The sequence below is a fragment of the Coregonus clupeaformis genome, chromosome 17 (genome assembly GCF_020615455.1).
Source record: "Coregonus clupeaformis isolate EN_2021a chromosome 17, ASM2061545v1, whole genome shotgun sequence".
Classification (NCBI taxonomy): Eukaryota; Metazoa; Chordata; class Actinopteri; order Salmoniformes; family Salmonidae; genus Coregonus; species Coregonus clupeaformis.
Window position 1 is genome coordinate 71,116,440 of NC_059208.1, and position 24,259 is coordinate 71,140,698.

A 24,259-nucleotide genomic window follows, 5' to 3' on the forward strand; every position below is an offset into this window, starting at 1 on the left:
ATACACTCTCTCTGATGTATCACGTGGCACTCCCCTTCACAACAAGTTCTCTCTGTCAAGTAATCCAGCCCTTATACCTGCATCTTTCAGGACCTGAACGCTGTAACCCCGATTCAAGAAGCGATTCTCCAATTCAGCAGATTTGACACTGTAGTCTGTTTCCTGATCACAAATTCTGCGGACTCTTTGGAATTGGCCATATGGAATATTCTCTTTTAGCCTTTTGGGGTGAAAGCTGTCTGCCCTCAGAATGGTATTCCCATCTGTGGGCTTCCTAAAGATTGATGTGTGCAAACAACCTTTGTCATTTTTACTAATGTCGAGGTCCAAAAAATGAATGTTATCCTTGCTGTACTCCATAGTTAGTTTGATGTTAGGATTAATGCTGTTAAGGTATTGGTGAAAGGAAATAAGTTCATCTTCTGAGCCAGACCAAAACAGGCAAACATCATCAATATAGCGTCCCCACCATATAATCCGGTCAAAGAAATGGTTATTAGAAGGATCCAAAATGAAGTCATTTTCCCATTTACCCAAGTACAAACCAGCATAGGAAGGGCTGTAGCAAGCTCCCATGGCACATCCTTTGACCTGTTTAAAAATACGGTCCTGAAAGATAAAGATGTTATGATTAAGAGTCCATTCAGTCAGTGAGACAAATGAATTCTGTAGGAGGCATCTCAGTTTCAGGTCGGGGACTCAAGAAATGGTGCATAGCTGCCAAACCTTGTTCATGTTCAATGGTGGTGTATAGAGACTCCACATCCATGGTGACTAAAAAGTAAGCTCTACCTATATTATTCAATTCCTTAATTTTGTTCAACACATCTGTGGTATCTTGAAGATAGGCTGGGAGTGACGTCAGAAAAGGCTCAGTAATCAATGTACTTAGAGATGGGTTCTGTCAGACTTTCATTACCACTAATGACTGGCCTGCCTGGGGGATTTTCAAGATTTTTGTGTACTTTTGGAAGAAGGTAAAAAGAAGCCATACGCGGACTGCCATTGAAAATAAATTTGAACTCATTGTCTGAAATGTAGCCATTCTCCTTAGCTTCTGTGAGGATCCCTTTCAATTCAGTTTTTAGGTCCTCTGTATGGATTCTCAAGCGAGAGACCACAGTTGACATCCACTAGTTGCACATTTCACTCATCTACACGTTTTTAAATAATCATGCAAATCTTAAAATTACTAAAAGATGCTGTGATGCCAAATTGCTTAAAATAAATCGAACAAATCAATAAACAAGTAGGCTACATTCAGACATCAAAGATGATGTTGTTCTCTATAATATATAAGGGTGTTAGGGTATAGGCCTAAATGAGGGGATTTGATGGAGGAAGAAATGTCATCAATAAATGGGGAGATCTGGACTACGATTAATATACTGTAGCAATTTTACGAAATAGGCTTGAATTACAAATCGACCCAGCATAGCATGCATGCAGCCACCACTTGAAATTAATTAATGAAAAAAAAAAAATTGTTGAGGGTTGTTATCTACAGGTAAACAGAAGATTATCAGAAAAAGAGTAGTACAGCCATGATCAAAGCTGGTGCGCGAGGCTAGCGTTATACGGATCATAGCAAGCACACAAAACCTTAATGGAACCTAGCACGCGCACACTGGCAAGGCTCAGAACTATTTTAATGTTAAGCATCGTTAAATATCCAAGCCGTGTCCCAAAACTATCATTACTAAAGTTGCACTTGAAAACTCTCGTTATTTACCGACTGCCTCAGACAACTCGTAGAACATCTAAGTGCGTTGTTAGATGCGTTTTTTCCCTACCGCATCACTTTATACACAGAAAATATCCAAAACATTGAAACATATTTATCAGTCGCTCTGTGACCGCCGCCAACAACTTCAAAACCATTAAACTCTATAACTGTTTTAAAGTCACTATTGGCCTCATGGTGAAATCCCTGAGTGGTTTTCTTCCTCTCTAGCAACTGAGTTAGGAAGGACGCCTGTATCTTTGTAGTGACTGGATTTATTGATACACCATCCAAAGTGTAATTAATAACTTCACTATGCTCAAAGGAATATTCAATGTCTGCTTTTTTTTCTGCCCACCTACCAATAGGTGCAATTTTGCGAGGCATTGGAAAACCTCCCAGGTCTTTGTGGTTGAATCTGTGTTTGAAATTCACTGCTCGACTGAGGGACCTTACAGATAATGAATTGTCTGTGTGGGGTACAGAGATGAGGTAGTCATTCAAAAATCATGTTAAACACTATTATTCCACACAGAGTGAGTCCATGCAACTTATTATATGACTTGTTAAGCACATTTTTACTCCTGAAATTAGTTAGGCTTACCATAACAAAGGGGTTGAATACTTACTTTTAATTAATTTGCAAAAATTTCCAGTGGCAAAAACATCTGTAATTCTTTTAAGGGTGGCCATTCTGCTAACTGATGATATAAGGTACAATGATGTGTAAGATATCTTGTGTTGGTTACAAATCTTAGAGCAGCGTGGTAAAGTTTGAATCCACTGGAGTTGTGAGATTACCTCTTCAGAAGGAATTACCAGACAGGGCAGAATGTTGGCTACATAACGCTCAAAATACCATGGAATGCACAATGTATCTTATCTGCCAAGAAATACTTTGTTTTGGGGATAATATTAATGCCTAATAAAATGGAAGTGCACATTATCAAATAATCGATCCTGAGAGTTGAAGGTACTATTTGAATTGCACTAAGAAACCCTGTGGGTTGACAATGATGGACTGTGAGAACAGTGCAAAGAAGATACAGGGCAGAAGCAGGGACATAAAGGGAAGGGAGTAATTCGACTGTCATTTCCTTCTTTGTGTCTTCTCTCCTGTCTGCATTGCCCTGGCCTGGGTGCACCCTCACCATCAGTTCCAGGAAATGTGGAGATTTGTCTCAGGAGAATAATTACGGCTGAGCCAGAGCTTGTTTAGAGAGGCAATGTGCGCCATGACGGCACAGCATAAAAATATGCCACAACCACCTCCCCACGGCCAATAGTTGCTTGATGAACAAATCAAAAGTTTACTATACTTTAATTACAGTTTAGTTTCCAAATTTCTCTCCTCTTTACCGCAGTATCCCCTTGTAATTTAGAATCTGTCTAAATAAAAGCTTGAAAATATGTGAGAGTGGAATTGCCCTTTAATTGAATAAAATAATTAGGCTACTCATTTTGAATTTACAGGTGGCACTTTGTGTGACCATAAAAGTCTCTGCGACCGGGCCAGTAAAATCACGGTGGATTAATGATCCCATGATCCCACATGATCCCATCTTTGACTCCTGAACTGTCTTGAATTGCTTAACTTAGAAAATGATCGCTAAACTTACTAGCCTGCCCTACACAATATAAATAGAATTACTATTGTGATGCAAAATTGCCACGGTTTACTATTGTGATGAATAATTGCCATGGTAATTTGGAATGTCCAGTCAATGAGCAGTATGGTTGCCCGGGGTTACAGCCATTCTGACAGAAAATCTATGTGTTGGCAGGTTATGAGGGGTGGCATTCTGTGGCTTTTAACCTTCTCCATCTCCTGGTGGGCACATAACAGATGGCATTTTGCAGGGTGATTCTGCTTATACTGCCATGTCCCTATGAATCAACTCCTGATGTCACTATGAATCAACTCCTGCCCTCACACTGTGACAAATTTAGCTTGGCCCTGCCATCCAAAACATTCTGTGTATAGGATGTGATGGGTGATCTTCAAACCATTGGCTGTTCATAGGCAAGGTCCTGGAGTGCTCATTATATGAATACAAATGTATTTAAAGGGATCATTCACCCAAATGACAAAATGAAATATTAAATTCCGTACCCTGTAAGCATTCTATGGACAAGGTATGATAAGGTATTCATTGCTGCACTAGGCAAGCTCAAGTATTTAAAATGATTTTGCGTATATAGTGTTTGAACCCAGGCCTGGATGACACAGCCCTCACATACTTAGTGTGATTTGTTTTTGTAACGGAAATTATTTGAAAATAAATGTTACTTTTTGATAATTCCCTTTGGAACAGTTGGGCAGCATGAGCCTGAGATAAACTGTCATGTAAACCAAAGCCTGTCACTTCTCTCCTGGCTGTCAATCATTTGCTAATTTTTAAAAGGTAAGAAAGTCTGACCACCAGTCTAATCTTAACAATTGTTCACCTAAACCAGAGATGCAGCAACTGGAGATGTGCACCAAAACAGTCATTTGTACATCTGGGAACTCTGTCCACAAAAGGGCAATGTGAAATAGAATTGGATTTGCTGTCTTGCGTCCTGTAATTTGATTGGCCCTGATGACTTGTGTGCTCTGGGATTCTGTCTTTCTGTAGCATAAATAATTACTGTGTTATGATCCACTTAAATGTCAATTGTGGTACTAAAGCATTGATGGGAATGCAAGTAAATAATATTTAATTAGCTGTACTGACTAAGGCCAAAAACAGGCTGTATTTTGAACATACACTGAGTGTACAAAACATTAAGAACACCTGCTCTTTCCATGACTATGATCCCTTATTGATGTAACTTGTTAAATCCACTTCAATCAGTGTAGATAAAGGGGAGGAGACAGGTTAATGAAGGATTTTTAAGCCTTGTGACATCTGAGTCATGGATTGTGTATGTGTGCCATTCAGATGGTGAATGGGCAAGACAAAATATTTAAGTGCCTTTGAACAGGGTATGGTTGTAGGTGCCAGGTGCACTGGTTTGAGTGTGTCAAGAATTGCAACGCTGCTGAGTTTTTCATGCTCAACAGTTTCCCGTGTTTATCAAGAATGTCCCCAAAGGACATCCAGCCAACTTGACACAACTGTGGGAAGCATTGGAGTCAACATGGGCCAGCATCCCTGTGGAACGCTTTCGACACCTTGTAGAGTCCATGCCCTGACGAATTGAGACTGTTATGAGAGAAAAAGGGGCAACGCAATATTAGGAAGGTGTTCCTAATGTTTTGTACACTCAGTGCAACAATAAGCCTCCCACTGGGCACAGACGTCAATTCAACGTCTATTCCACGTTGGTTCAACGTCATTTCATTAAAATTACGTGGAAAGAATGTTGATACAATCAGTGTGTGCCCAGTGGGCTCCATTATGGAAAATTGTAAAGACAATTATACAGAATTAATTTTGACAATACTAATATCAGAAGGGCCATCATCATATCACATTTAGCCCTGCCTTCTGTAGTAATCTGACCTATTTGGCTAGTGATGTCAGGGCCAACTACGAAGTCCGGACTGTCCGTTCTTAATAAGCCTGTGACGAGCGCATTTTGGAATTGTTATGATGACGTATCGTCACTATTGTGATTGCGTTCCATACTTTGAAAGCGAGGAAATAATTGATACAGAGTCAGTGAAAGGTGGTGGTTCATTTGACCAGATCCAAACCACAGCTTGAATAATACAGAAACTTTGCTTTCAGCACCGTGGACAGCAACCCAGCCTACCCACTGTGATTGTTGATGCAGGTGAGTCTATTGCATTGTGCTATATACAACCTGATTTACTTAAGGAAACACAAGACAGCATATTTTAATTTAATTTAGTTAAAATGTTAAGCTTAACAGCAATGATGAAAAGTAATTGTCTCAATGGTGATCAAGAAGGAGAAAAAAATTATGCTGTTATTCTGTCTCTGCATGTGCAGAGCGTTATGGCACAGACAAACTGCTTTCATCGACTTTTTTTGATGGCACTATGCAGTATGCTGTGTACCAGGACCATGAGTCTGCCTGCTGTCGCCGCATACTCAGTCAGGTAACGATATTTTATGATTTTGTTCTGACTTCTGTTCTGATATATTCATAATGATAAATTAATGAAAAGCTGACTTGAAAAGCGTCTTGTTACAGTCGCTGAAAAATACAGACAGATTTTCATTATCTTGTTTATGATAACCATATAGCCCATATGACTGTCACTACTAAAACAATGTGTAAATTATTCTGGTCTAGCTAAATGATTCTGATTGGAAAGTGTTGGTGTGTATTAAACATACTGTATGTTTAGATTAATCTCTGCCATCCTGAATTTCTTAAAAGGAACTTTTAAGAAGAAACTCAAAAGAAAAACATTATCACATAAAACATTTGGTGAATTCGACAATGTAGCGATTGAGAAATGAAATAATAAATAATGTAATTGGTCAATTATGTATATTGAATTTGATGTGACGATGGACTCACTTATTGCTTCCATTCTAGGTCAGGGACTGTTGAGACAGATGGAAAGGGTGACTGGGAGCAGAGCCTGTCAATAAATGACATGGAAACCCTTAAACTTCTCTATGATATAATTGCAAGGTAATGGTCACATTCACTTAATTACAAAATGGTTTGTGATGAAATCAGTCCCTCACTTATGTTTCTCAGCACAGAATCTAATGAAATTGGTTCCTCCTATGGATATTAATGCACGTCTGTTATATAGGTATCTGTTCCGCTGTCTTTTCTGATGGGCCAAATCTGTATTACAAATAAAAATCAAATGTGTAGTGTTGTTAGCCAATGATAATTGATAATTGGCTATCATCTACAGCAGATATCATTGCAGTATTATACATTATGATAGAATATGTACAGGAGATGTGTAGGATAATTTTAATATATACTGAACACAAAATAAATGCAACATGCAATGATTTCAAAGATGTTCCTGAGTTACAGTTCATATAAGGAAATCAGTCAATTGAAATAAATAAATTACGCCCTAATCTATGGATTTCACATGACTGGGAATAAAGATATGCATCTGTTGGTCACAGATACCGTAAAAACCAGTAGGGGAGTGGATCAGAAAACCAGTCAGTATCTGCTGTGACCACCATTTGCCTTCGCATAGAGTTGATCAGGCTATCGATTGTGGCCTGTGAAATGTTGTCCCATTCCTCTTCAATGGCTGTGCGAAGTTGCTGGATATTGGTGGGAACTAGAACACGCTATCGTACACGTCGATCCAGAGTATCCCAAACATGCTCAATGGGTGACATGTCTGGTGAGTATGCAGGCCATGGAAGAACTGGGACATTTTCAGCTTCGAGGAATTGTGTAGAGATCCTTGCGACATGCTGAAACAGGGGATGATTGCGGCGGATGAATAGCATGACAATGGGCCTCAAGATCTCGTCATGGTATCTCTGTGCATTCAAATTGCGTTGACATCAGCAAACCGCTCGCCCACACGACGCCATAAACATGGTCTGCGGTTGCGAGGCCAGTTGGACGTACTGCCAAATTCTCTAAAACGTTGTTGGAGGTGGCTTATGGTAGAGAAATGAACGTTACATTCTCTGGCAATAGCTCTGGTGTACATTCCTGCAGTCAGCATGCCAATTGCACGCTCCCTCAAAACTTGAGACATCTGCGGCCATGCGTTGTGTGACAGAACTGCACATTTTAAAGTGGCCTTTTATTGTCCCCAGCACAAGGTGCACCTGTGTAATGATCATGCTGTTTAATCAGCTTATTGATATGCCACACCTGTCAGGTGGATGGATTATCTTGGCAAAGGAGGAATGCTCACTAACAGGGATGTAAACAAATTTGTGTACAAAATTTGAGTGAAATAAGCTTTTTGTGCATATGGAACATTTCTGGGATCTTTTATTTCAGCTCATGAAACATGGGACCAACACTTTACATGTTGCATTTATATTTTTGTTCAGTATAGTTAATACTCTTTACAGATGAGGTACAGGAGTGGTTCTCAACTTTTTTCGGTTACTCTACTACCAACTGAATTTATTTAATGTGCATTTTACCAGTAGGCTTATGGTCTCATGAGTCTTCTCAAGTACCCACTGTGGATAGGCTAAGTACCCCTGGTCGGGAACCACTGGTCTACAGATAGCTTCAGAGTTTAATAAGGCAACATTGACCTCACATCAGGATCCACCAACCTACTCAGGTTCCCACAGTTTAACTTTTGCATACTAAATAGTGGATACCGCCTGATGAGGCTAAAGTTCTTAGCATTAGATGTCAAACGTTCTGAAGTGCCTGTCACCAGCAATTAACACTTTGTGACTGTGACATACTGTCTGCAACAACCAAAAGTTAATTAATGTGACTATTGCACTTAACATATTTTGTCCTGAATCTAGTGAAAGCATATTATGAATCTTTTTTTTAGACCAACAAGACACGCAGATGGTCTCTTCACAAGTGGCTACAGCAAACTTTTAGGAAAGCTTTCGGCCAAGGACTACCTTGAATCCTTGATTGCAAAGCGAGTCAGGTACAACTTTCATATAGTAACCATAAAATGTGGTCTGAGGGACTCTAATTTATCTTGGTCTATACCTCTATTTCTAACATTCACCATGTAGTCAATCAGTATGTTAAATATCAAATAGCTCTAAGGTAGGTTGACCGAAATAAACACCCATGGTTTGAATGAAAGTTTTAAAGCTGAGAAGTTCACAGACGTTTATCACAACAATGTCGCATTTGCATTCCTGCCAGTTCATCCTGACGATGAATTCATTTTACCGATGTAATACCACTACGATTTGGCTTGACTGACTCGTTGTCACGGTTTCGGCCGAGGCTGCTCCTCCTCCTTGTTCGGGCAGGCTTCGGCGGTCGTCGTCCCCGGAGTACTAGCTGCCACCGTTCGATGTTTTCATGTTTGTTTGGTTTTGTCTGTTTGTACACCTGTCCCTTGTTAGTGTTTGATTTTGTTTCCTATTTAGTTATCGTGTGTTGGGTCAGGTGTTATGTGTGATTGTTATGTCAGCTGTTGCTGTTGATGGTTTTTTCTCTCTCGTGTTGTTTGTGTCGAGAGTCCGCACTGCGTGCGCCTTTTCTTGTTTTACGCACTGTTGTGTGTGTGCGTAATTTGTTCATGCCTCCCGGTTGGGTTGGTTATTCACCTGTTTGGAGTTACTATTTTTGGATGACTAAAGTCTGTTGACGAACACCCTTGTTCCTGCGCTTGATTCCCTGCACCACATCCACACTCAGCGTTCTGACAGAATCACACATCACCCATGGAATCAGCAGGAGCAACCGCGCCAACGGACATCATGGAGGACCGTCTTCGTGGGCAGGAGGACAGGATCAACCAGATTGGTCACGCCCTGGATCGGGTGATGAACACTCTCCACCGATGGGAAAGCAGCGGGGTACCCACGCCCCCACCTACCGGACCATCCCCATCGGTCAGTCCTCCTGTCTCCCTTCCGGAACCCAGCGGGATTCGGCTCTCGCTCCCGAGGGCGTACGACGGCTCCGCTGCCGGGTGTCAAGGGTTCCTGCTGCAAGTGGAGCTCTACCTCGCCACCGTACACCCGGCGCCCTCGGGACACGAGAGCGTCTCCGCCCTCATCTCCTGTCTCACCGGCAAGGCGTTGGAGTGGGCCAACGCCGAATGGAGGAGAATAGACGCCGCTACTATTACCTATGCGGAGTTCTCCCGCCGCTTCCGTGCCGTGTTTGACCATCCACCAGAAGGGAAGGCGGCGGGGGAGCGTCTGTTCTACCTCCGACAGGGGATGAGGAGCGCACAGGATTTTGCTTTGGAGTTCCGGACTCTAGCGGCAGATGCAGGGTGGAATGAGCGGGCCCTCATAGACCACTTCCGCTGCAGCCTCCGGGAGGACGTCCAGAGAGAGTTGGCATGCAGGGATACCACGTTGTCGTTTGACCAACTGGTCGACATGGCCATTCGGCTGGACACCCTGCTCGCCACCCGTGGACGTCCCGGGTGGGGGTTGCCCATTCCACCTTCCGGCACCTCCGAGCCGAGCCCTATGGAGCTCGGAGGTGCTGGCGCTAGAGAACGGAGGAGTAGGAACCCGAGGGGGGCCGTTCCCTGCACCAACTGTGGCCGTGGAGGGCACACCGCGGCTAGGTGTTGGGGAAGGTCCCCGGTGGAGGTGAAGGCAGGCCACGCATTGGGGAGTCCTCCCAGGTGAGTAGGCGCCCTACTTACCCAGAGCTTTCTGTCGTTCACATAACCTTGCCTGTTTGTTTTCCACAGGTTGCACCTCGTTCCCAGCATAAGGCGCTAGTAGATTCAGGCGCAGCTGGGAATTTTGTAGATCGCCAGTTCTGTGTAGAGTTAGGGATTCCTCTCCTTCCCGTTGATAAGCCTTTCCCTGTACATGCCCTAGATAGCCGTCCGTTAGGATCTGGGTTAATTAGGGAGGTCACAGCGCCCCTTAGGATGAAGACGCAGGGGGGTCATGAGGAGACAATTCAGCTCTATCTGATTGACTCTCCTGCGTATCCGGTGGTGCTGGGACTTCCCTGGTTGATTACCCATGATCCTACTATTTCGAGAGAAAGCTCTTAAAGGGTGGTCTGTTCAGTGTGAGGGGCTATGTCTGGGTGTTTCCATAGGGGCGACCCGTCGGTGGAGAGTCCAAATCAAATGCCCGCACTGCATATTCCCCCCGAGTATGAGGATTTGACACTGGTGTTTAGTAAGACAAGGGCGGCGCAGCTGCCGCCTCATAGACAGGGGGATTGTGCGATAGATCTCCAGTTAGGAGCAGCACTCCCGCGGAGCCATGTGTATCCCTTGTCTCAAGAGGAGAGGAAGGCGATGGAAACTTACATCGCCGAGTCTCTGAGACAGGGATACATACGGGCCTCCACTTCACCCGCTTCCTCGAGCTTCTTTTTTGTGAAGAAAAAAGATGGAGGTTTGCGCCCGTGTATTGATTACCGCGGTCTCAATCAGATTACGGTGAAGTACAGTTATCCACTTCCTCTGATTGCGACTATGACGGAGTCATTACACGGTGCTCAGTTCTTCACAAAATTGGATCTCAGGAGCGCATATAACTTGGTGCGCATTAGAGAGGGCGATGAATGGAAGACAGCATTTAGCACGACCTCCGGTCATTACGAGTACCTCGTCATGCCTTATGGGTTAATGAATGCTCCCTCAGTCTTCCAATCCTTTGTAGATGAGATTTTCCGGGACATGCAGGGGCAGGGAGTAGTCGTGTACATAGACGATATTCTGGTGTACAGTTCTACCCGAGCTGAGCATGTAGCCCTGGTGCGCCGAGTGTTGAGGAGACTGTTGGAGCATGACCTATATGTCAAGGCAGAGAAATGTCTGTTCTTTCAGAAGTCGGTCTCCTTTTTGGGTTATCAGTTGTCTGCGTCAGGGGTGAAGATGGAGGTTGACCGGGTGTCAGCTGTGCGTAATTGGCAAACCCCAACCACTGTGAAAGAGGTGCAACAGTTCTTGGGTTTTGCGAATTATTACCGGAGGTTTATCCGGGGTTTTGGACAGGTGGCAGCTCCCATAACGTCTCTGTTGAAGGGGGTCCGGTGCGCTTGCGGTGGTCAGCTGAGGCGGACAGGGCTTTTGGGAGACTGAAGGACCTGTTTACCTCGGCGCCGGTGTTGGCGCATCCGGATCCCGCTTTACCATTCCAGGTAGAGGTAGACGCGTCCGAGGCTGGTATTGGGGCCGTCCTCTCACAACGGTCTGGCACACCACCTAAGCTCCGCCCCTGTGCTTTTTATTCTAAGAAGCTCAGTCCGGCGGAGCGGAATTATGACGTAGGGGACAGGGAGCTGTTAGCCGTGGTACAGGCCCTAAAGGTGTGGAGGCATTGGCTTGAGGGGGCTCAACACCCTTTCCTCATTTTGACGGACCACCGTAACCTGGAGTACATCCGGGCAGCTAGGAGACTGAATCCTCGCCAGGCCCGCTGGACTATGTTTCTAGCCCGGTTTGTGTTTAAAATCACTTACATCCCTGGGTCCCAGAACGGGAAGGCAGATGCCCTGTCTCGGCGGTATGACATGGAGGAGAGGTCCGTTGAGCCCACTCCCATACTACCAAAGTCTTGTCTGGTGGCACCGGTGGTATGGGAGGTCGATGCAGAGATCGAGCGGGCGTTACGCACCGACCCAAGTCCTCCACAGTGTCCAGTGGGTCGGACGTACGTTCCGCTCGAGGTACGCGATCGCCTCATTTATTGGGCTCATACATCCCCTCCTCTGGACATCCAGGTATCGGCCGGACAGTTCACTGCCTTAGCACTAAGTACTGGTGGCCAACGTTAGCCAGGGATGTGAGGGTTTATGTCTCCTCCTGTTCGGTGTGTGCACAATGTAAGGCGCCCAGACATTTGCCCAGGGGTAAGCTACAACCCCTGCCCGTTCCACAACGACCCTGGTCCCACCTCTCGGTGGACTTTGTTACAGACCTTCCCCCCTCACAGGGGAATACTACCATCCTGGTCGTTGTGGATCGGTTCTCGAAGGCCTGTCGTCTCCTTCCCATGCCGGGTCTCCCTACTGCCCTACAGACCGCTGAGGCTCTGTTTACCCATGTCTTCCGGCATTACGGGGTACCCGAGGATATAGTGTCTGATCGAGGCCCCCAGTTCACCTCCAGAGTGTGGAGAGCCTTTATGGAACGGTTGGGGGTTTCGGTGAGCCTTACCTCGGGTTACCACCCGGAGAGTAATGGGCAGGTTGAACGTGTCAACCAGGATGTGGGTAGGTTTCTGAGGTCTTATTGCCAGGGCCGGCCGGAGGAGTGGGCGAGATACGTTCCGTGGGCCGAGATGGCGCAGAACTCTCTCCGCCACTCCTCCACCCAACTAACCCCTTTCCAGTGTGTGTTAGGGTACCAGCCGGTTCTGGCACCTTGGCACGAGAGCCAGATCGAGGCCCCTGCGGTGGATGAGTGGGTGCGGCGCTCGGAGGAGACATGGAACGCTGCCCACGTTCATCTGCAGCGGGCCATCCGTCGGCATAAGACGAGCGCCGATCTCCACCGCAGTGAGGGGCCTGTATACGCACCTGGAGATCGAGTCTGGCTCTCGACCAGAAACCTGCCCTCCGCCTGCCCTGCCGGAAGCTGGGTCGGCGGTTTGTGGGGCCATTCAAAGTCCTGAGGAGGTTGAACGAGGTGTGTTACAGGTTAGAACTGCCTATTGATTACAGGAATATTAACCCCTCGTTCCATGTGTCTCTCCTCAGGCCGGTGGTAGCTGGTCCACTCCAGGACTATGAGATAGAGGAGACTCCTCCGCCCCCGTTGGACATCGAGGGGGCTCCGGCGTACACTGTGAGGTCCATCCTTGATTCGAGACGCCGGATGGGGGGTCTCCAATATCTCATGGAGTGGGAGGGGTCAGCCCTGCTCCGCGTCGTCCTGGTCGTCCCCGAGGCCGGGATCGGCGCACGGCTGGAGCCGCGCGTCAAGGGGGGGGGGGGTACTGTCACGGTTTCAGCCGAGGCTGCTCCTCCTCCTTGTTCGGGCAGGCTTCGGCGGTCGTCGTCCCCGGAGTACTAGCTGCCACCGTTCGATGTTTTCATGTTTGTTTGGTTTTGTCTGTTTGTACACCTGTCCCTTGTTAGTGTTTGATTTTGTTTCCTATTTAGTTATCGTGTGTTGGGTCAGGTGTTATGTGTGATTGTTATGTCAGCTGTTGCTGTTGATGGTTTTTTCTCTCTCGTGTTGTTTGTGTCGAGAGTCCGCACTGCGTGCGCCTTTTCTTGTTTTACGCACTGTTGTGTGTGTGCGTAATTTGTTCATGCCTCCCGGTTGGGTTGGTTATTCACCTGTTTGGAGTTACTATTTTTGGATTACTAAAGTCTGTTGACGAACACCCTTGTTCCTGCGCTTGATTCCCTGCACCACATCCACACTCAGCGTTCTGACACTCGTCAATTGTGTTCATGAGGTCTTAGTAGTACGTGAGGGACTATGTTTAGACAAGTTATATCTCACTTATATTGCCACATTTCTCTAATTACTGCAACATGATTAGGATTAAAGAACATTACAATGGGTAGTATCTTAATGTTGAATTAATGTAAAATATTCCCTGTTTGTGTTTTTAGCAACAAGAATGTCTGCCATGGTTTTCCCAAAAATGATCCCTTCTAGTGCTGCCTCAAATCTCCCAGTAGTCAATCAGACGGGCCTTTGGGGATAATTATCTCTGTGTAGTGACCATCGGTTTGTCATTGTGATAATGCCCAAGTTGCAGTTCCCCTCGAACTGAACATTTTGAGTCCCTATGGATTGGAATCTCCCTGAATATGGCAGAGATCCCTGAAACAATGCCCTGTGCAGGTCCGTACTCCCCGATCAGAAGTGGCACTAACCTTCCGCATGGTTGCATTATTTTCAGAGAACACATAGAGCCCCGAGTTGATTATCCTGACCATACTGCGATTATAATTTAACACACACACACAATTGCCGGTAGAAATGTGTTCAACATCCACTGAAGATGCTAGCAAGTTTACTACTGTATATAGCTACAGTAAAGTGCAGTCGTAACAGAACAAAGATACTTGGTGACTAACCAAACCATTTGTCCTCCTTAATATTGGCTAGCTAACTATTTATAAAAATGGAATTTAACAATGCCAATAGTGTTTTTAATTCGGCTTGAACGATCAGCTGAAACGCAGAACATGTAAGAATGTTGATTTTGCCACTTGCAACATTCTATCAGCTATAGCTACAGCACAGACCATAATCTGTGGCCAATGCCTGTTAACAGTTCTATCTGAATTATTAGTGCACACTCCAAGAAATAATGCATACCCTAGAATGCCCTTCAAGCCAATTAGAAACAAGTAGAATTAGTAACTAATGTTTTTGTCTAGCAACCAGGTAAAAAGAACGACTGATGTGTTTTTGCTAAAACTACATCATAGCCGTTGGTTATTGTCATGGATTACTGAGAAATAATGCACACTCTATAATGCTCTTCAAGCCAATCAGAGACGAGTATTCAACAATGCCATAGTATAAGTATGTTTCAACAATTCATAAGGCCTTGTATATCATTGTAGAACGTGTAAACCAGTGAACAAGTAAAACTTGTTTTGATCAGATTTTATTGTAATAGATAATTTTTTGTTCACTAATTATATTTTCATTTGTAGTAATGACCTCATGGAGGACCAGTTGCCAGTAAAACGCCACTCAGACGCTGTATTTACAGACAACTACAGCCGCTACGGAAAACAGATGGCCATCAAGAAATACTTGAATTCAGCGCTGTCAAGGAAGAGGAGGTAGGAACCTGTACAGGCCCTAAAAAAATCTGTTTTTCTTAATTAAAAGTTTTTCTTTTTACATAAAAGACTGGACAATATCATTTAAAAAGTGTATAAAGCCTGATAGTCCAATGTCTATTACAACTACTTTGTTCTCCTTTGTGGTTTTACTTCTTGCATTCTAGCTTGGAGGACCCTACTATTCCAGAATTATCCATTAGGAGTGAGCCTTCCTCACAGCAAACCAATGATGACATCTCAATTCATGAACTCCTCAATAGTCTTTCATTGGTACAGTAGGTCCTGCTTGGATATTACCATGCTATTTTCATGCATTTTTAACTGATGTACAGTACTACATTTCTATGCTAATTTCTAACAAAACAATTGTGAGTTTTTGGTATTTTAAGATACTGGATATCAGCTTCAGTTGATATACTTTAAATATTAATTAATTATTAATAATATGATACTCAGTTGATATGCTCCCCACTTTCTCTATGTGATTTTTCTAACACAGGGAGACAGAGGCTGACATCATACACATATCATGCTATTATGTTTTTATATTACGATGCAACATTTCTGTTCTTTTTTTTACAGACCCTCTAAGGAATATCTTCTAAAGTGAACAAATGGCAAAGCCAGCCAAAATTATATTTGACCATTATGTTATGTCATGTTATGTAATTTCCGCTGTAAAAATTGTTTTTGCCTCATGTGGTACATTTCCTGAAATTGCTGTGTAGCTGAGTGATAATCACAAAACACGGATAAATCAATGGGAGTATTGCAAACTCAAAGCATCCTAAATTATATAACAGTAAAGCATAATTTTTTGCCAGTACACTGGAGATTTGCAATGTTGTTTAAATGCATTCACCAGTATTATATTATATTATATACATGCCAAATAATAATAATATGCCATTTTGCAGACGCTTTTATCCAAAGCGACTTACAGTCATGCATGCATACATTTTTGTGTATGGGTGGTCCCGGGGATCGAACCCACTACCCTGGCGTTACAAGCGCCGTGCTCTACCAGCTGAGCTACAGAGGACCACGTAAATAATGTGTTATGTATTACTTTTTATTTATTTATCCAGTATTATGTATTTATTTGTCAGTCTTAAAATGTGTGAAACTATAGAAATTCCTAATACATTGAGATAATAATGGAGATGGTTGTGATAAGACATTTCAGCAACCCAATCAACTTGAGCACAGAAAGACGTTAGGAGAGTAGTTTGAAAACATTTGAGTGAGGATGGTGGCACTGCTGATTATTTATTCTATGGTAACATCAGAATAGTCTATTGTTATTTAAAGAAAAATTATAATAATATGGATTGTTTTTGTGTGTCAATAAAATTTAAGTGTAAGACTGTCAATATTCACCCTTTTCTGCTTCCTTTGGATTTTTCCCCAAACTGCAACCACATGTGATTGCCCGGTAATAACATTGTTAAATGTTATCATACCCTGGCTGCATCGAACTCGTTTCTCATATGACTTGCAAGCGTGAGGATTTCTGTCACCGCTCGCCACTGGTAACAGGTCTCAGAGCAGGAGTGTTGATCTAGCATCAGCTCCCCCTAGGGCCCTGGTTTTGTCATTTGCTCTCATATGAATTCTGGAAACCAAACAGAACACAAGTGTCAACATGATTATATTCAGAATCTGGTCCAGGGCAAGGCTGGCGGGATAAGTCACCAAAATGGCATCAGTATGTCACAGCATCCCGCTGGATGAGTCACATTCCTGGAATATATATCACTTTGACATTTTGTGATGGTGGTCTGAGTGGTGGTGCTCAGGAAGTGGTGGTTGGCACAACATGGAGGAGTAAAAGGACCCAGGTTAGACAACAAGCCGGCTTGGCCTATATGTAGTCCATTTGATAGGCACACTGCATCAATTTAAATGCATTGATAAGGATTATTTGGACATCCAGATTTAAATATCTGTTTGCCACAAGTTTCTGTTTACACTCTTAGAAATAAAGGGTTAGATGTGTTATTAAAGGGTTACAAACTCTTGTCACTGTAGTGGTCAGTGGCAAAGCGTGGCTATTGGTCCTAGGCCTTCAGTGGGAAAAATAACCTTCCAACACGTTGTACCAAACTCAAAAATCATGACAATTAACAGAAACATAGCATCACTTAATGCGCCCAACTGAATCAAACAAGCCTGAGGCTGAGCCACCCCACTGGGCAAAAACTAGTTCAATCAGCGTTGTTTCCACAGAATGTGATGACGTTGAATCAACAAGGAAAACTAATTGGATATGAAAGTAAAGGGCTTTATGTTTCTCGAACCGTATCGCAGTTGAGAATCGATTCACGTTTAGATGGAGTATTGGCTGTTTTGGCTGCCAGACCCAGTTTACCTCTGAAAAGAACATATAAGGTCCTTGGACCTTAAAGGAAAACTCCACCCAAAAAATATGTATAGCTTTGAAAATTTCAGAAATACAGCCGGTATGATGTATTTTGCATATGATGCAAAATGCATAATACCGAATGTATTTCTGTATTTTGAAAGTTATATACCTGTATCTTGAAAACTTGATTGCTGACATGCAAAACATTTTGGGACTATATCAACAACAGACCAAAAGATCGTTTTTGGGTGGAATTTTCCTTGAGTAAGCTCCTTAAGTTTACATCTTGGGCTACGTTAGTAGTTGTATTAGTGCATTACTTCATACATATACCTGTTGTTGGCTTCAAATAAAGTGTCATCAATCGTATTTTAGTTTAAGCCCTGAAGTGTAATTATTATCACTTCATACAGTACTTATAGGCCTAGATCTATTCATAATATTTTAGCGATAACAATTCCCACCAAGTGGGTTAACCGTATTGGCGTGATGATTGCCTTTCACGGGTTTGCTTCCCTGCCCTGCCGTTCGCTACATTGGTGTCAGAAGTGGGATGGGGACTGTGAGGCCATCGGAGAGGCATGTACACATGGGGGACTTGGTGTAGAGGGGCGTGGGGACACGCTCTCCCGTAGGAGGGGTTAATGTAGTGACCTTAACACAACACCTAGCGACCTTGTCAAGAGGTTCGGACCTCTTTGTGTAACGGTTGGGGTGTTGATCATCGGAGAGGCGTATACACGTGAACGACGTGGAAGGGAAGCAGATTCGGGTTGCTGGCGTGAAAGGCAAACACCCTATGCATCGTACCAATAGGGTTAACCAATCAGGTGGTTTTTCTGTAAGGGTAGTGAGGATCGCTACAATGCCCCCTCCGAAAGGGAAGGCACATACCCGTGCTATGACTACTCAGCCCCCTCACACGTTCAGCCCCCACTTTTGACACTAATGTAGCAAACCATGGGGTAGGGAAGTGAATCCGGCAGCAGGTGTGAAAGGCAAACAGCCTACGCATAGCTCCAATAGGGTTAACCCACTTTGTAGGAATTGTAACCTGCCTCATATAGTGAGGATCGCTACAATATTAAGCAGAGAAACTGCATATGGAAAGAAAGGTGTTCTTTGACTTCACGTTGTGGCTAAAGGTGTCATCATGCCTCAGTTCGGCTGGCGGCTAGCTGACGTCGGCTAGGCGAACTGAACGAGTGTGCTCTCATAGTCTCTTAAAATAACTTTGCTTGAAAAACAAGAACAAAGCTGCAATAGTACTGTTTGTCCATTTTGAGACGCCATAGCCAGTATACGCTTCCTCAAAATAGTCACAATTAGAAAACTCAACAAATCTGTCATTAATTTTAACGTTTTTGCCAAGGAGATTTTAGTCGCACAATTGTACATCTAACTAAGATGTTTGGTGCAGTATTTCTCAATGAAAACAAAATGTGCGTTAGAAAGGAGTCGTCTCTTGTTGAATGACAACAAAGACTTTATGGAAGAATCCCTACTGTTGACCAATCACCGACGAAGGGCGTAGACTTCAGCTCCCAAACCTCAGTGTACCTGACCAGTCGACAGAACCCTTACAGAAGCCCAAAACAAACAAAAACTTCAGAAAATGTAATCGTAATATATGCACATACTCTTCTGAAATGTTTAGGCTGAAATGTTATTCACAAACTGGCTATATAATTGGCTCTTGTGCCTTATTCTGTCAATCCAATTCAGAATGGAATGACCATATTTATTGTGTTCTCTATTTTTGTCCTAGAAATGGCAAGACAATTGAGCCAACTCCAAAGAAGCAAGCTGGTTGATTTGATTTGATTTATTTATTACCAGGGAATGGCAGCTGAGGCCACAGCCCTGACAGTGGATGTTGTGGCGGAATCAAGAGAAAAGAGAATTTAGCCTACTCTATTTTCTTCTATTATTTGTCCTGCATCTACCTATTATGTAATATCCTGAATGGGATGCTTGTCTCTGGACAGCCAATAACAGATAAGGGACAAGAAATAAAGAACCGTGATGATAGGATTGTCAACTCTCCCAGTTTGGCCTGGAGTCTCCTAGAATTGGACTTCATATCCCAATCACTGCTGTTAGAAAAATTGTATTCTAGCTTGACCCTGTAGGATTACCCTTTATGTTTCTACGTAGAACCCTTTCACAGTCAGCCTGGGAGTTAGGTGTTCCATTCAAATCTACTCATGTGTGTCGGCTCCACAGGGTGACCGTGGTCAGGCCCAGTGGACCTCAAGGGCCCCGCAGACGTACCGTGGGCCAGCCAAGCCCCGGCAGACCTCCCGGGCCCCCCAGAGCCCTAGTGCCATCAACAGCTGACTAGCTGGTGAGTCCACATTCACCCCAATCAATTAATTGTCATTTTCAAATGTATGTCTAAAAGATGCCTCTGCAATGACTTTGCAACTAGCAAAGACGCTGAAGCAACCACAACAACAGGGTTGTTGACAACAACATTTTCAGTTGAGACCAATCATAATTATTTTAGCTACATTATTTTAGTAGCTTGTCCCCACATTTAACTTCTATGATGTATCATTAGCAATTTCACATTCTTTGTTTCAGACCTTTGTGGACATGGAGGCATCTGGGTATCCTGACTTGGAAACTTTTCTGGTGGGTCCACTTCTCTTCACTCCGCTGATAACCAAAAGGCCATATATTTCCTCATCATCCTTGCTGGTTCAGCTAGTGGTCTACTGCACATTTTTTTAAATTTAATTTATTTATTTTACCTTTATTTAACTAGGCAAGTCAGTTAAGAACAAATTCTTATTTACAATGACGGCCTACACCGGCCAAACCCGGACGACGCTGGGCCAATTGTGCGCCACCCTATGGAACTCCCAATCACGGCCGGTTGTGATACAGCCTGGAATCGAACCAGGGGGTCTGTAGTGACGCCTCAAGCACTGAGATGCAGTGCCTTAGACCACTGCGCCACTTGTGTAAACAACCCTGAACCTGTTACAGATGTATGTATGCCTCTGACCAAACATTGACAGAAGTAGCCCACAGCCCAATTTGCATTTGAAGTCTGTCCACTATCTCTTTTACCAAGTCAGTTGACTGAGATGTTGACAAAATGTATTACAGCAACACACTGGGGAACAGTTGTATGCATGGGAACATGAGTTGTTGAATGGGCCACAATTAAGTGTACATTAAACAAGATGTCTTCTCGTGTTTGTTTTTTTGCGGGGTAGGGGCCGCCTGTTTTGCCTGGACCCCGCGGTCCCCCAGGTCCTTAAATTTTTGGGTCAGTGGGTCCCCCAGGACAGGATGGTGCTCCTAGAAAAATGGTAGGTCCTCAGGAGATTCACCCTTTTTCTATTTGCCTTCAGTGGTGCAAAGTACTTAAGTAAAAAATACTTTAAAGTACTACTTAAGTCGTTTTTGGGGGTATCTGTACTTTACTATTTATATTATTGACAACTTTTACTTTTTCTCAAGTATGACAATTGGTACTTTTTCCACAACTGTTTGCCGTTCATGTGATGTACTACAATAGTAATACGCAATTACCTGTATAGTGTTTTATCTGCAATAACTTATAATAGATGGTCATTAAGCTGCACAGTTAGACAGAAAGAGAGATAGATAAATGCAAATGGAGTAGTTTTGTGCACAATGTATGGATGTATGTGTTTGTACTTTATACATTTTGTATTCCCAGCCAGCTGACACTGGCGCAGGCGATGCTGGTGATTAGTCCATTAGCCCAACATTTGAGTCATTCAAATGTTTCTGTTTACTTCGTTTTTAATAGCAGGAAACTAGTCATAATAATGTTGATATAGCATATTGCGTTGCATTCCATGTCTGAAATGTGCTGTATAAATAAAGCTTGATTTGAACAACTCTGGTGGACATTCCTGCAGTCAGCATGCCAATTGCACGCTCCCTCAAAAATTGAGACATCTGTGGCATTGTGTTGCATTCCATGTCTGAAATGTGCTGTATAAATAAAGCTTGATTTGAACAACTCTGGTGGACATTCCTGCAGTCAGCATGCCAATTGCACGCTCCCTCAAAAATGGAGACATCTGTGGCATTGTGTTGTGTGAAAAAACTGCACCATTTAGAGTGGCCTTTTATTGTCCCCAGCACAAGGTGCACCTATGTAACGATCATGCTGTTTACTCAGCTTCTTGATATGCTACACCTGTCAGGTGGATGGATTATCTTGGCAAAGGAGAAATGCTCACTAACAGGGATGTAAACAAATTTGTGCACAAAATTTTTGCTCATGAGGCATGGGACCAACACTTTACATGTTGCGTTTATATTTTTGTTCAGTATATGTTGGGATGTAAAACAGTAATACATTTTTTTCTGATCTAATGAGGTGAATGTAGGATCTTCTGGGGCCTTTGTAATGGAGGACAGAAACCTGCAGCCGTGCACCGCACTAAAGACCACTTCTGAATTGGGGGTATGGTGGTAGTAGGCTACTTCAGGGGAGTTGGTGGTGCGGGGGGCCTAGTAGAACATAATGCAGCCCTTCTCACTCAGTAACTTCTGAAGGCAGGCACGAAGCTAGGCCCCTCTTGGTTCTCATTGGCAAGACTGAACTCAGGTTAGCGTTTCATATCAGACTATCCTATGCCACTTTGCAAAACAAGTTATACCCCAGAGGTTGTAAATAAAACCTTTTAAAGCTGGTATGACTTGTATTATTATGATAGGGCTCTGAAACCCATATCCGAATGGATTAAGACTGACCATTTTTCACTGGAAATGGCTACTGACAGTGAACACAGGTTAGGGGTTACATTTCCAATGTTACAAGTTTGCTATAGCGCTCAAGGCAGATAGAACAGGCGGAATAGAGAGATTAATGCAATTGAAATAACCTGAAGCAACTGCCATGTGCAGCCAATGTGATTTATAGAGGATATTTGGTACTAATTTGTAGCTTATAAAGCCGTTATTGGGTATACATCTGTATTATTGATATTTTGTTTAAAAAGCCTGTTGATGTCGTTTGTTGTTTCTTTCTTTGGAACTAGCTAGCTAAGCTATCACTAGCTAGCTAGGTGGTTAATGTGGTGTACAGTAGGCTACAGTACTGTTACAGTATTACTTAATGGCAACAATATAGCCTTGTCACTACAAGTTACTTGATTTGGGGTAACGTTACAGTACAACATTACTAAATGATAACAACGTAGCCTTTTCACTAGCTAGTAGTTGGTTGATGGGGTGGGGTATAGTAGGCTACAATACAGCCTTCCTTCTGTTCTGTTATTCGTAGGGTCTGGAAATGGTTAAATTAGCTAATATTATAGAGAGATCATACATTCATGCAGCTGTGGTGGTGTCACATTGTCTTTATCCATACCATAGCTGCTGCTATGGATATGCATTTTACTTGCCAGGTCTCCCTTGAATAAAGTGTTATTTTTGACCTGGTAAAATAAGCTAATGGTTGTGTGCACTCTCACTAGATAGAATTGTGTAGTTCAGTCGTAGATTTTCAATGTGGCCACTAATTATTGTTAATATTCCAATTCTCTAGGCCCTCCATTCCCAAACCTGAAGCCCCCTGTCCCCAGCAGGAAAGACCAGGAGAAAGTGTTGGCTTAAGGTACAACTTCATATTGAGGAAATGTAAGATAACTCAATGTCAAATTTAGATTTAGAGTTACTGACATGAATAGAAGCATATACAAGCAATCAATCAAATTTATTTTATAAAGCCATTTTTACATCAGCAGTTGTCACAAAGTGCTTATACAGAAACCCAGCCTAAAACCCCAAAGAGCAAGCAATGCAGATGTAGAAGCACAGTGGCTAGGAAAAACTCCCTAGAAAGGCAGGAACCTAGGAAGAAACCTAGAGATGAGCCAGGCTCTGAGGGGTGGCCAGTCTTCTTCTGGCTGTGCAGGTGGAGATTATAAAAGAGTACAGCCATTTAGGCCAGATCGTTCTTCAAGACGTTTAAACGTTCATAGATGACCAGCAGGGTCAAATAATAATCACAGTGGTTATAGAGGGTGAAATAGTTCAGCACCTCAGGAGTAAATACCAGTTGGCTCTTCATAGCTGAGCAATTAAAAGGTTGAGACAGCAGGTCTGGTAGAGAGACAGGATCAAACAGCAGTACTGGGACAAGGTAGCACTTCCGGTGAGTCCTGAGTAGGTCAGGGTTCCATAGCCGCAGACAGAAACAGCAGAGACTGGATCAGCAGCACGACCAGGTGGACTGGGGACAGGGATGGCCAGGCAGTCCTGAGGCATGGTCCTAGGGCTCAGGTCCTACATTATTTATTTAATTTGTGTAGACTAAGCCCTAGAGATTTTGTAACTTCACATGATTTAGCGTACTTGTCAATCCAGAGCTGAATATTTGATATCCTTTTTACTGTACACTGTTTTTTCCCAAAGCTAATCACTGAATGTCCTACTACAAAGATGTGGTCAGGTTGACACACTTCTGAGTCACAATAACACAGAACACACACACACCACAGATTGCGAGGGCAAGTACAATGAGCAGTTGGGAAAATTAAGTCTGCTGCATGGTTGCCACACACACACACCTAATTTAGGTTAGTGTGTAGTCAAGGCTTTGTCATTAAAATAATAGTGTGCCTATCTTTCAGAACAGCCAACTAGGCTCAGTGGGTGACAGGTAATCTTGTTCCCACCAAGCTGTTCCAGGCCTGGAATGGCAAGCTGGAACTTCCAGAGGCTTGTAGACCTGAAGCAGTGTGATGTGGTCCAGGTAATTATAACACACACGTATACACACTCACTCAAATCACTCACTCTGTTTTGTTGTATAATTATACTTAAGAAAATTGTTCCTCTCTCTTTTAGATCTGACACCCCTA

At 43.4% G+C, this 24,259-nt stretch overlaps 1 protein-coding gene across 3 annotated transcripts; it reads left to right on the top strand.

The window, feature by feature from the left end:
• The first annotated feature begins 5,360 nt into the window (after positions 1 to 5,360).
• Positions 5,361 to 15,971, top strand: LOC123492939 (VIP peptides-like). Of its 3 annotated transcripts, none has more exons than XM_045226682.1 (7): positions 5,361 to 5,485; positions 5,665 to 5,774; positions 6,221 to 6,319; positions 8,148 to 8,252; positions 14,900 to 15,031; positions 15,199 to 15,304; positions 15,617 to 15,971. In XM_045226682.1, the coding sequence occupies exons 1-7, from the start codon at positions 5,480 to 5,482 to the stop codon at positions 15,623 to 15,625; spliced, it is 567 nt and encodes a 188-aa protein (XP_045082617.1). In that variant the 5' UTR covers positions 5,361 to 5,479; the 3' UTR covers positions 15,626 to 15,971. The 3 variants fall into 3 exon arrangements, with proteins under 3 accessions (XP_045082617.1, XP_045082618.1, XP_045082619.1); XM_045226683.1 differs by having other exon boundaries at positions 5,721 to 5,774; XM_045226684.1 differs by lacking the exon at positions 8,148 to 8,252.
• The last annotated feature ends 8,288 nt before the right edge of the window (positions 15,972 to 24,259 follow it).

Coding starts and splice junctions, on each gene's coding strand:
- LOC123492939 (XM_045226682.1), top strand. Junction 6,320..8,147: donor CTCTATGATATAATTGCAAG/GTAATGGTCACA, acceptor TCTTTTTTTTAG/ACCAACAAGACACGCAGATG. Junction 15,032..15,198: donor GCGCTGTCAAGGAAGAGGAG/GTAGGAACCTGT, acceptor CTTGCATTCTAG/CTTGGAGGACCCTACTATTC.